The 12575-nt window shown below is 41.9% G+C and overlaps 1 protein-coding gene across 2 annotated transcripts in view; it reads left to right on the forward strand.

Annotated features, from left to right (window-relative positions):
• Positions 1 to 11944, forward strand: part of LOC142109136 (C-X-C chemokine receptor type 6-like) — a 34129-nt gene extending 22185 nt beyond the window's left edge. The window contains exons 1-3 of one of the 2 annotated variants that reach the window (XM_075193197.1): positions 2187 to 2210; positions 8818 to 8879; positions 10469 to 11944. In XM_075193197.1, the coding sequence (XP_075049298.1) occupies positions 10469 to 11482 (1014 nt within the window). In that variant the 5' untranslated portion in view covers positions 2187 to 2210; positions 8818 to 8879 and the 3' untranslated portion in view covers positions 11483 to 11944. Of the gene's footprint in view, positions 1 to 2186; positions 2211 to 8817; positions 8880 to 10468 lie in introns of those variants that run through there. The other variant, XM_075193196.1, reaches the window with a different exon arrangement.
• The last annotated feature ends 631 nt before the right edge of the window (positions 11945 to 12575 follow it).

Here is a 12575-nt window from a genome sequence, read left to right on the forward strand (position 1 = left end):
TGCGCATGCGCAGCCCTTTCTATACCTCCAGTGTATGTTCCTTTAACTTAATTGGCAGATCAGGCAACCTCCCTATATTAAGCACCTGTGGTCATCACCACATTGCCTGATCTTGGAGTCTCATTCCCCATGAGTCTCTGAAGGTGTTCCTGTGTTTCCTTGTTCATTCAGCCCTGCTGATTCCTGTGGTTTCCAAACCACTTCTACCTCTGTGGTTTCCAAACCACTTCTGCTACTGTGGTTCCCATACCACTTCTACCATCTACTATATCATCGTGACTGTGAGCTGATTCCTATCCGCTGCCTCCGTGCACTACAGTCTTCTAATCACTTCAACTCTACCATATATCATTGGGACTGTTAGCTGATGCCTATCCGCTGCCTCCGTGCATTACAGGCTTCAACCACATCCACTCACCTGTTCATGATTGTGACTGCCAGCTGATTCCTATCCGCTGCCTCCGTGCACTACAGGCTTCAACCTGCAACTCGTCTGTGTTTCATCATCGTGACTGCTAGCTGATTCCTATCCGCTGCCTCCGTGCACTACAGTCTTCAACCTGCAACCCGTCTGTGTTTCATCGTGACTGTTTGGCTGATTCCTATCCGCTGCCTCTGTGCGCTTCAGTCTTCAGTCCTTGTCTACTCTACCGTGTTTCCTTGAGTCTGCTGCCTATTGCTACCCGCTACTCTCCGTGATCATCTGTTCCAGTTCAACTCTGCTCCGGTGTCCCATCGTTACTGCACCTGCTGGTTGCTATTGGTTACCTCCGTGTTCCCGCAGAGACCCGCTGCTGTTACTTCTCAGCGCTACTCATCCATCTACTGCTGATCCGCTCTCCACACCTTCCTGTGTTCCCTGCTGGTCTACCTACCTGTGCGCTGCACCTGCTAGACCCCTGCTTCACCCATCCAGGGACTTGTATCCTGCTGGCCTCCTGCCCTTCAGGTATCTCTGCACTCCTGTCTGACTGCCTTCTCCTGAACCACGGTATGCATACTTCCCATTGACTGTGCTGTGTATTGCATACCTTGCTGGACTGTGTTGGTTCTCCTCTGGAGTGTACTATCCGCTGAGTCTATTGCCATCATTGACTGTGTTGGTTCTCCTCTGGAGTGTACTATCTGCTGACTCTACTGCCATCATTGACTGTGTTTTCTCATGCCGGGTTACTTCAAGAGACTTTCTATATTGGCAGTGTTGTTCAGTCATTTATACATTTATATTGTGCATATTACTGTGGATCAAAGTCAAGGTGCCCGTGTATATATTGTGTTGCAGTCTCTCCCCGTGCACCTCCTCACATATATATTCAGTAGTACAACTTGCTAGTGGCAGACCACTGACTCCTGTTTACAGTTTCACCTGTTCCAGTATCCTCTCACATAGCAGTGGTACAACTTGCTAACGCAGACCACTGACTCCCCGGATACCTCCACTTGGATTCCATTCCTTCACTCAGACAGCGGTACAACTTGCTATCCGCAGACCGCTGAATCTCATCACCTCCTCGTTTCTGTTGGACATTCCTCCTCACTATAGCAGTGGTACAACTTGCTACCGCAGACCACTGACTACCTTCACGTGTCCTTTGTCCATACAGTTCCTCGTGTATTACTACCTCCATATTGCCAGTGCTGCTAGTCATAGACTTTCCTGAGCATCTCATCATCTGCTATTTCCTGTTCCGTGATCACCCTGCTACCAGAGTACCATATTACCACCTATACTGCTCTGGTAAGCCTATCACCTGGTGATCCCTGGGTAAAGACTCCTAGTGCCCGTGACAGGACTCCTCTGGAGCTGACATTTTGTCAGAAAGTTAGCGAGATTGAGGTATAGGGGTTCATTGTGCATTAGTGGCCATCTTTATGCAGGAATAAAAAAAGAAGTATATCAACTAGTGTGGGGCATTAGTGCCAGCTGGCAGGGGAATGATTATGTGAGGGAGGGCAAAATGAGTGCTACATGCAATGTAAGCAAATTTGCAAGATTAACATACGCAAACAATACATTCTACAGTATAATAATGTGCAAAGAAGTGTGAGTTATCCACAGTTTATGTCCGTCCTCAGAGTAGCAGGTGCCTACGATGCATTAGCAGACGTGGATCTTCTTCCTGAATTTGAATCGATGAGCAGTAGTCTATGGCTGCACAGACACCTGAAATGCTCCTTGTATGCCAGCTGGTTGTGCAGGACACCTAACGGTAAGCTCCAATGAATGACAAGAACAGGAACCATTCTATCTCTGGAAGTCCAATCGAGTTCTTGAACAAAAGTATCTTAGAGGTCTCTGCTGTTTGATGAACCAAGTTAAATGCAAATGTTTGTGATTAATCACTTGGAGAACAGGAGAATTGAAACTGATAAATGACTAGGACGATGGCAGATAAAATCCAACAGGGCTAGATGAGTCAAATACAAGAGAATTAACAGAGTATACTCAATGGAGTTTTACGTTTAGAGAAGTCAAATTGGCACTTTAGGGCTCTTTGAGCAAAGGACCTTTGCTGCTTTCCATTGGATGAGGACGGGGTGGATGTGCAGGATTCTGATGGTTGGACTTCCGAAGCATGAGTAGAGTCTCATCGGGGTTCTAGCCGCCAACACTTTACTCTTGGCTTGGACTTAGAGGATGACTGCAATGTCAGCCTTGGTTGATGGGATGGTGAGATCCTCTGTGTCAAATTTGTTTCCTGAGGGTGAAGGTGGAAGAGCTTTTAGGGTCAGACTGGGCTGGCTTTAAGGTAGTTTACTAGTGTGTGGGCATTATTACAGGTTACGGAGAGAAATTGAGAGTGAAACTTCAAACTCTTTTACAGCTAATGCTCCTAAAATAAATGGCCCACATAAAAATTACATCCTGCTTTAAAATTCACAAAACCACAGAAGAAATAGCAGACATAGTTTCTTGAAGCAAAGGTGGATTTATCACTGCAAGTAGGCAGAAACACATTACATTTAGTAACAGCGCCACCTGCTGTCCTTCCAGTGTAATCACTCATATAACATTACTAGATCATACCTGTACAACAGAGTACATTTCTATAATACAGAGTGATAACACAGTAACACATTTAGTAACAGCACCACCTGCTGTCCATCCAGTGTAATCACTCATATAACATTACTAGATCATATTTGTACAACAGAGTACATCTCTATAATACAGAGTGATAACACAGTAACACATTTAGTAACAGCGCCACCTGCTGTCCCTCCAGTGTAATCACTCATATAACATTACTAGATCATACCTGTACAACAGAGTACATTTCTATAATACAGAGTGATAACACAGTAACACATTTAGTAACAGCGCCACCTGCTGTCCCTCCAGTGTAATCACTCATATAACATTACTAGATCATACCTGTACAACAGAGTACATCTCTATAATACAGAGTGATAACACAGTAACACATTTAGTAACAGCGCCACCTGCTGTCCCTCCAGTGTAATCACTCATATAACATTACTAGATCATACCTGTACAACAGAGTACATCTCTATAATACAGAGTGATAACACAGTAACACATTTAGTAACAGCACCACCTGCTGTCCATCCAGTGTAATCACTCATATAACATTACTAGATCATACCTGTACAACAGAGTACATCTCTATAATACAGAGTGATAACACAGTAACACATTTAGTAACAGCGCCACCTGCTGTCCATCCAGTGTAATCACTCATATAACATTACTAGATCATACCTGTACAACAGAGTACATCTCTATAATACAGAGTGATAACACAGTAACACATTTAGTAACAGCGCCACCTGCTGTCCCTCCAGTGTAATCACTTAAACAATATTAAGTCTCAAATTTATCAAGCTGCGAGTTTCTTGCGGATTGGAAAAGTAAGATGTTGCCTATAGTTAATTTAAGTAAGCATGGATAGTATAGACAGATTAGTTAATTCATTAGGATAACATAGGTTAGTATTGTTATACAGTTGGGCAAGTTAATTGGTAGTTAGCATTGGACGTTAGTGTTTAATTTAGGTCTGGTTTAGGTTAATTAAGTTACATTAGAGTATAGGTTTTACAAGGGTTAGCGGAACGAGATAGACTGATAATCAGCTGGTCCATGTTCCACAAGAATCTTCTTCTCCATAAAGTCATCTTCCTCAGTTTAGTCTTTTCATATCAAACTCTGATCTGATACCCAAATCTGCACAAGTAATGTGTGCCCCCCTCCAGAGGAGATTTCCAGTTTGGTCTCATATTTTTAATCTCTCCGCTCAATGTTGCTCCTCTAGAGATATATCTTCAGCTCCTGGGGCCTGATTCATTAAGGATCTTAAATGAAGAGGATCCTTATTTCAGTCTCCTGGACAAAACCATGTTACAATGGAAGGGGTGCAAATGAGTGTTCTGTTTTGCACATAAGTTTTCATGTAAGACACAAATACTTGATAGCTTATTTGTACACTGAAATTTAAAGTTGATATTTGTGTGCTACATGAAAAAACAGTCAGTATTTAACTTATGTGTCATTCTACATCACAATTATATCTCCTATATGCACTTACATTGTAAGCCCAAGTTGTGCAGAAATGATTCAGTCTCACAAGGTAGTAATCTGACAGTCTGAGATTGTTAGCAGGCTTTTGTATGAGGACAAGATATTACTCACATACGATCCTCCATGGCGAGGATTGCTGTGCTCGGCCAGGTAACACTCACATACACTCCTCCGCAATGACAGCGGCTGTGTAACTTCTGATATAAGTCTGTCAGGCCAATTTCTCCAGAGCAGATAATCTATTGGAGTCTCTTGCTGTGTTATCCACCCGTCAGACTGCAGACTTTATAGACACCTTTAAGTGACTCAAAGCTTATGTCCACATCAGTGCCGTAACTAGACACTTTAGTGGGGGAGACAGGGCACCAATGCCCCCCATCTAAGTGGGAGTGACATTTGTCAAGTGGGTGTGGCCAACCTAATGTGGGGGTGTGGCTAGCACTTTACTGAAAGAATTCTGTTACACATATTTGCAAATACATATATATATATATATATATATATATATATATATAACAACTGGTCCTCTGCCCTAATGACCATTTAAAGTATGCAAAAATATATACCGAAAAGCAGTGGCGCTCGCAGGGGGGGGTTTCTGGGTCTCCTGAAACCCCTCCCCTCCGCTATAGAAGTGGTCTACATACTGGCACTGTACTATACAGCAGCCGCGGCGCTGTCAAAGAAGCGTCCGCGGCGGTGCTGTATAGTACAGTGCTGCCGAAACGGAACTGCTGCGCATGAGCTCTCGCTGTGTTTTTTTTTTGTTTTTTTTCGGTGGGGGGGGACCCCCCCCCCTAACAATCCCCCCCCCCTAACAATCCTGCATGTGCCCCTGCCAAGATCAGGTTCCTGCAAAACCTCAACACAAATCAAACAGAGAAAGGGGGGACGAGTGCTCCGGAGCACAGGGAAAAGTCACTTTCTAGCTGGAAGTAACGTGTATTATACGAAACATCACCCGGAACAGCAGGTCCACAAATGTTCCAGTTACTGTGAGTCCTATCTCCCAGAAGAGCCGCTCTGCAGATCTGAGGCTGTAACACCAGTAGGACATATATACAACATTACATGGAGCTCACACACAACAATACAATCGCACACGGACGACGCATTTAATACTTTGTTAGGTTTAGGAAACGTAATCCAGACCTCTATTGTCTCCACTTTAGGAGCCGCGTCTGTATCTTGTCATATTTCTCCTTTCATCCTCTAGTTACAATAGGACGTATTCTACAGACATTCCATATAATAACAGTACAGGAACACACACTGGGGCCGGTCTATTACATCAAGTTACTATAAAAAGAAGCTGATAAAATTTATATTACAGTTATACCAGTTTCTAACAGTATTAATGGAATAGTTCCCAAAAGCTTACAATCTACATAAACAAGGCATAACGTGGGAGCAGTGCTCTGGACCGTTGGTGACACTTCTACGGTCATATCAAATATTTTTGGGTATCCCATAACAGCTTATGAAATAAATGCACTTTTACCTCCTGTAGCACAAAGTGGACCATTTTTAGCTCCTGGGCCTGGGTTCCATCTATGTGATAAACGATATCAGTAGCTGAGACATAAGATGTGAATACATTTGAGTGAAATCCATGGTTTAATAAGAGCTAGTTTGTGGCAGCGCGACGTATAAGTAATGAGGAACATTGTTCAGAATTAGCTCCACAATCCTTCACCTTGTGACCTGTGTGTGCCAGACGCTGCGGCTTCTGTCAGACCGGACTGTGGCGCACAATGCCAGATGAGCAGTGATCACTAACAAACATCCCTTCTGTGGAAGGATCAGGGAGAGCGCTTTTACTTACTTCCGCAGTGGAACGCATTCCACTGACAGGAAGTTCAGCAAGTTTGCATTCCAAATGCCGAACTTCCTGTCAGACTGTGAAAGTAAAAGCCTGTAAATACAGGGCCAGGTAGCGGGCAGCTGCTGCGCCCCCCTTGGGCTTGCGCCCTGGGCGACGGCACCGCCCGCACCTCCCTAGTTCACACAGAATCTTCCCTGGATATGAGCTCAGTAAAAACAATACAAATCACTCTGTCTCGTCTTTATCTTATCTTGTGTGTTATTGCATCTCTGCATTCTCCTCATATTTGCGCCATTTGGATAAATAGTTATTAGGCTATATGAGCTCATATGACAATTGATGTTTATGTTCACTTCTCTTGTACAGCCTCAAGTGCTTCAATAAATTTCCAGCAAGAAGTTTAATAGCGTTGATTCCTGAACTCCACCTCATTATTGGAAGCAATAGGAAGAGATTTGCCAGGGTACTGATGTAGTCGCTTCCATCATGTACACTAAACAAACAATACGGCTTATTTACACAGTGGAACAAGTTGCAAATAACCTCTGAACTTTCGGCAGAGAGTGGGATACAGAAGCAGAGATGTGTTTGTCTTTTATCGCTGCCCAAAGTCCTGGAATATTTGGTACATTATCGTACCACAGACCTCTGCAGGAATTTTCCATTCTCATCTTCATGATATAAATAAAATATACTTTAAATCATTATGCTTTGTTCAGGCTTTGAAATATCAGAAGTAGCATCACCATTACAGGAGGAGTAAAGAGCGTCTTCTCTCTCCTGCTGCCACACAGACAGACTCAGTGGGTAACTTCATCATCATCATTTATTTATATAGCGCCACTGATTCCGCAGCGCTGTACAGAGAACTCACTCACATCAGTCCCTGCCCCATTGGAGCTTACAGTCTAAATTCCCAACACACACACAGACAGAGAGACAGACTCAGTGGGTAACTTCATTTTCTTCTTGGCATTTAGTCATGAAAATATTATATTCTCTTAAACAATGTAGAGGAGAAGAAGGTTAAAGGCGTCTCCTATTGCAGTAACAAGTACTCTATCACGTGTATTACATGCTAACCATAGAGAGGAACTCAAACAGCTTATCTGTAAATCTGGAGTCTTAAACAATCTTCAAACAGCTCCATGTGTTCATACCTAATAATAAAAAGAACAATAGCGCAATATTACCACAGACTATACACCCGTGTGCACACACTGAATAAAGTACTAAAAGAAGTTCTTTCAGCAGATCGTACTTGGCCAATCCTCCACAATGTTGGTTAAGAGGAGGGGATCCTATCAGGTATTTCTGTGCTACATGAAAAGGCAGCCAGTATTTATCTTATGTGCAAAATAATACTCTAATATGCACCCTTAGCATTGTAACATGGTTTGTCCAGAAGCAAATATACTCATTTTTTGCCTTACTTTCCTTAGCGAATCAGGTCCACCAGTGACACTATAGAAAAAGTGTCTACGTACCAACAATTATATATTACATTGCTTATTTCAACTCAAATACTCTCCTATTTCTGCCTCATCTCCATAGGACTCATGACTCTCAATATAAACAAGAAGTGTAGGGCAGCCACATAGTGCAGTATGTTATAAAATATTTCTTATAATCAATACAAACAATATTGCAAGTACATCAATGTAAAACAGATAGAAGATTTAGCTGGCAGTTTTCTTCAGTAACATTCCTAATCTTAGTCCCTTCTCATCGTTTTGCTGTTATTTTTTAAAATGGCAATTTCATTACAGACAAAGCCCATTGGGTTTATAATGAATAAAATTGCTGTTTTAAACAAATTACAGCAAAGCGCAGAGAACCGACGGCTAGTAAATATACCTCTTAGATTGTCGGACTGCAGGACTCTGACAGGTGGACTTTTCCATCCAGATATAAATGATTCCTCCAGTGTTTGTACTTTTCTGTGTGTTCCTTATATAAGCCCATGCCTGTTTTGTTATATTGTTCTGTTCTGCCATTTTTGGGTTTAATCATGAGATATATGATTTTGTATTTCCCTTCGGGTGCTGTGTTACTCTAAACCCTAAATCTGCCCTGTAGTAGAAGATGAAATGGTTTATGTCTTAGAATTAGCACACATTATACCAATTTCACGAATCCTTTATCCAAAGCAACATATGTGCTGATGATCTGGGTGCCAACGACTTGTGTTTCCCAATCAGTGTGTCTGGAGGGCATGCGGAAGGTGCGAGTGGCATGTGGTAGAATTTTGGAGCAAGTGATAGGCATGTGGGTGCATTTTGGGATGAGTTACGTGGGCATGAGAAGATCAATTTCAGGCAGCTTTTTCATTCATAAAATTAAGGGTAATGTCTGACCCTTTATAAAGGTGACATGTATGTATACTGCATGGTCTGTTTTATGTACTGTGCTGACTTGTTGACCATTCATGTACCTATACATCTTCCAACAGGTCCGGCCATTCCAGGATCCAGACAAGAAACCAACAGCAGGTTGTGAAAGCTACAATAAAAGGTCGGAGAGACCAACCTTGTCCTTTAACTCCCCTCACCCCTAACCCTAACCCTAACCTCATCCTTTAACTCCCCTCACCCCTAACCCTAACCCCTAACCCTAACCCTAACCTCATCCTTTAACTCCCCTCACCCCTAACCCTAACCTCATCCTTTAACTCCCCTCACCCCTAACCCTAACCCCTAACCCCTAACCCCTAACCCTAACCTCATCCTTTAACTCCCCTAACCCTAACCCTCACCCCTAACCCTAACCCCTAACCCTAACCCTAACCTCATCATTTAACTCCCCTAACCCTAACCCCGCTCACCCCTAACCCTAACTCCCCTAACCCCCTAACCCTAACCCTCCCCCCTAACCCTAACTCCCCTCACCCCTAACCCTAACCCCCTAACCCTAACCTCTCTCTTTGGTTGCTCCTGACCATCTAATTACATCTTACTCAACTCCTCCTCTATTGTACTAGAGATTAACCCCATCTTTTCATATGTTCCATGTCCTGATTCAAGGGTACAGTCTAATGGGAAGCGGGAAAGTTTAAATCTCTCTTTACCTGAACCAAAATTGTCTAAAACTTTAGCAGATAATGTTGAGTCTGCACTTTATCTCGGTGACATTTGTCACACGTCAGGCTAAGGACTGTGGGTTATCTCTTGAGGTGGATGAATGGGGGATGTCATAAAAAAGGTTTTACTGACATGGAGTCACACAAAGTACCAACCCCACCCCCAGAACAAGCCATTGCAGTCACCCAGCCACTGTTAGGAGACACTGATCAGCAGACAGATCCCACTCTAGGGAAGTGAGACGTCTGGCAGGAAAGCCTCCCACTGAGTCTGATCGAGAAAAGATGTATTGGGAAGATGAGACTGGGAAACCATAGCTAGAGACCTGCTGGAAGCTTGGATAACAGTGGTACCCAGGAAATATTGATGGCAGCCAATAAGAGTTCAGAAAACCAGGTCCCGTTTAACTTATAATTTCTATTGGCCAAAGGGGACTGATATAGACAATTATTGCTTTTCTTGTTATGCCTGTCAAATGGTGGGAACACCTGGTAATGTGGGACCTGCTCCTCTACTAGCCTTTACCAATAATAGAGGAACCCTCTGAGCAGGTAGCCCTTGCTATCATCATGGGTAACAATTCATCCTCACACTGGTAGACTATGCAACCCAGTATGTAGAACCAATGTCCAAGGGCAGATAAGGTGGTAAATTCTCTCATTAGTATATTTCCCAGGGTGGGAGTCCCCCGAGGAACTAATGGTTTAGTGCAAATGGTACATGGCTGTCTATCTTATATTACTTCTTATGTGCCAGTGTAAACATAGGTCTCAGCTGAGGGATCTAGAAATGATGGTGTTAGTACAATGTATTATACAGGTTTGTACGATACGTTCTCAGGGCAGAGTACTCATTGTATTAAGCTTTATCTCCAGACTGCTCTATGTAATGACAATAACCCCAACACTGACTATACTGATCATGGAGAAATAACCCGAGCTATGGACAGACGATGACATTGTAAACCTCTTTCTGTCCGTATACACAATGTTTACCATTTGACTATTTTATATCCAATCCCAGATGGATTATGAAGAGTTTTGGGATCTGTTTGAGAAGAATGAAAATAAGAACACCAGTGATCCCTACCACCACCTCCACAGTCTCTTTCTGCCTATTACATATTCCATCACTTCTATTTTTGGACTTATTGGAAATTTGCTGGTTATAATTGTATTTCTGTTTTATGAGAAGAGGAAAACCCTGACAGACACATTTTTGGTAAACTTAGCGTTGGCTGACTTCTTGTTCCTTTGTACTCTTCCATTCCTAGCGTACGAGTCTGCCCATAGCTGGATCTTTGGTGAGGTCATGTGTAAGGTTATAAAAGGCATGTACAGAATAAATCTATATACGTCAATGCTAACACTTACCGCAATCACTGTTCACAGATTTATTTCTATTACTACAGTTACTAAGCCTAACAAATATCAAGTCTACAAACATAAATGGATAAATGGGTTGTGTGCCATGATCTGGATGTTTTCGCTGCTCCTCGCAGTTCCACAGTTTAAATACCTGACGAGTAAGAATGTAAATGGCTGCTTTGACGTGTACGACCCACCACACATTGAGCTAGTTGTTCAGTCATTTCAGTTGGCGATTGGGCTTTTAGTGCCTCTAACAGCAATGATATTTTGTTATACTTTTATCATAAAGACTTTGATTACTGCTAGGAGTACACAGAAGAAAAAGTCAATGAAAATAATATTCATATTAGTGGCAGTTTTTATTGCTACACAGTTGCCCTATAATGTCATTCTTTTTATAGTTATATTGGAAAAGATCAGAAACGTACACGTAGTCAGAGCACTGATTATACTGGAAGCGTTTGCATTCATGCATGCGTGTCTTAACCCGGTTTTATACTTCTTCATTGGCACAAAATTTAGAAACAACTTCTGGAAAATTGTAAGAGGTTTAGGACTAAGCAAACAACAGGAGGAATGTACAAATACTTTTAAGATGACCGATCGAGATTCCAAAAATATTTCTGTTTCAACCAACATAGAAGCCATAAGTGTTCAACATACTTAAAATAATCAGCGTGCCCCTTCTTTCAGAATGATATATGAGCAACCTGCGTAGAAAAGAAGGAGATTTGCTTTTTGACTATACCTTGGCTAGTGTGCTCATTTGTGTGACAGTTAAGACGGTTTTACTTATATAGTTGACTGCATTCATCCATCTAGTAAACACATTTCAAGACACTTTGTAAGATTAAATACAGATTTCCCGTTGGGAACTTTATGCTTGTTTGGTGCACCTGTGATTAAGCAGTGATATCAAATAGGAAACAACCAATTTAATAAGCAAATCAATCTCTTGTTTAAAATGTCATATTTTACTGTCATAAGTGTAATTAGCTTTTTATAGAATATTATACAGCAATTGCTTCATTAGTCGGTTGTTTGTGAATTGTTTGGTGTATCAATTTTTTAAATTGAATATGATGTGTTAACAATAAAAACGTGTAAACAATTTAACTATTATGCCTTTAAATACATTTCTGTTTCAATATGTTGTTACTGTTGCCATTGTTTCAAAGCATGTAAATATTACCAGTACTGAATTATTTTATGAATGTTTAGCTTTAAATATACATTATTTTAAAATGCTTAATTGTTGATAGTCTATTACCTTAAATAACCTCTCCTTACCCTCTTAACTTAATATCTAAACTAAATGACACAAGACTTTAATTATTATTATTATTATCTTTTATTTATAAGGCGCCACAAGGTTTCCGCAGCACCGTACACAGTACAAACAATGGACAGTACAGGGAATAACCGTACAGAACAATAAACAAGTAGTACCAAGACTTCAGAGGCTCCAGGCAAAGCAAATATATTGAAGTTGGAGCAGAAGAGAAGGTAGAGAGACAGGAGGGCCCTGCTCATAAGAGCTTACATCCTAAAGGGAGGGAAAACAGACGGCCGGCACAAAGGGAGTCAGAAGAGGGGAACAAGCGCTCCCTTCTTCTGAGGAGCAGCGAGGTGGTGAGAGAGAGCATGGAGAGAGGGTTAGGTGGAAGGCTGGTAGGCTTTGAGGAAGAGATGAGTGTTGCGTGCCCGTTTGAAGGAGCACAGGTTAGGGGAACAAATCGATGGAGTGTGTGAAATTATTA

The sequence above is a fragment of the Mixophyes fleayi genome, chromosome 12 (assembly GCF_038048845.1).
Source record: "Mixophyes fleayi isolate aMixFle1 chromosome 12, aMixFle1.hap1, whole genome shotgun sequence".
NCBI classification, from domain to species: Eukaryota; Metazoa; Chordata; class Amphibia; order Anura; family Limnodynastidae; genus Mixophyes; species Mixophyes fleayi.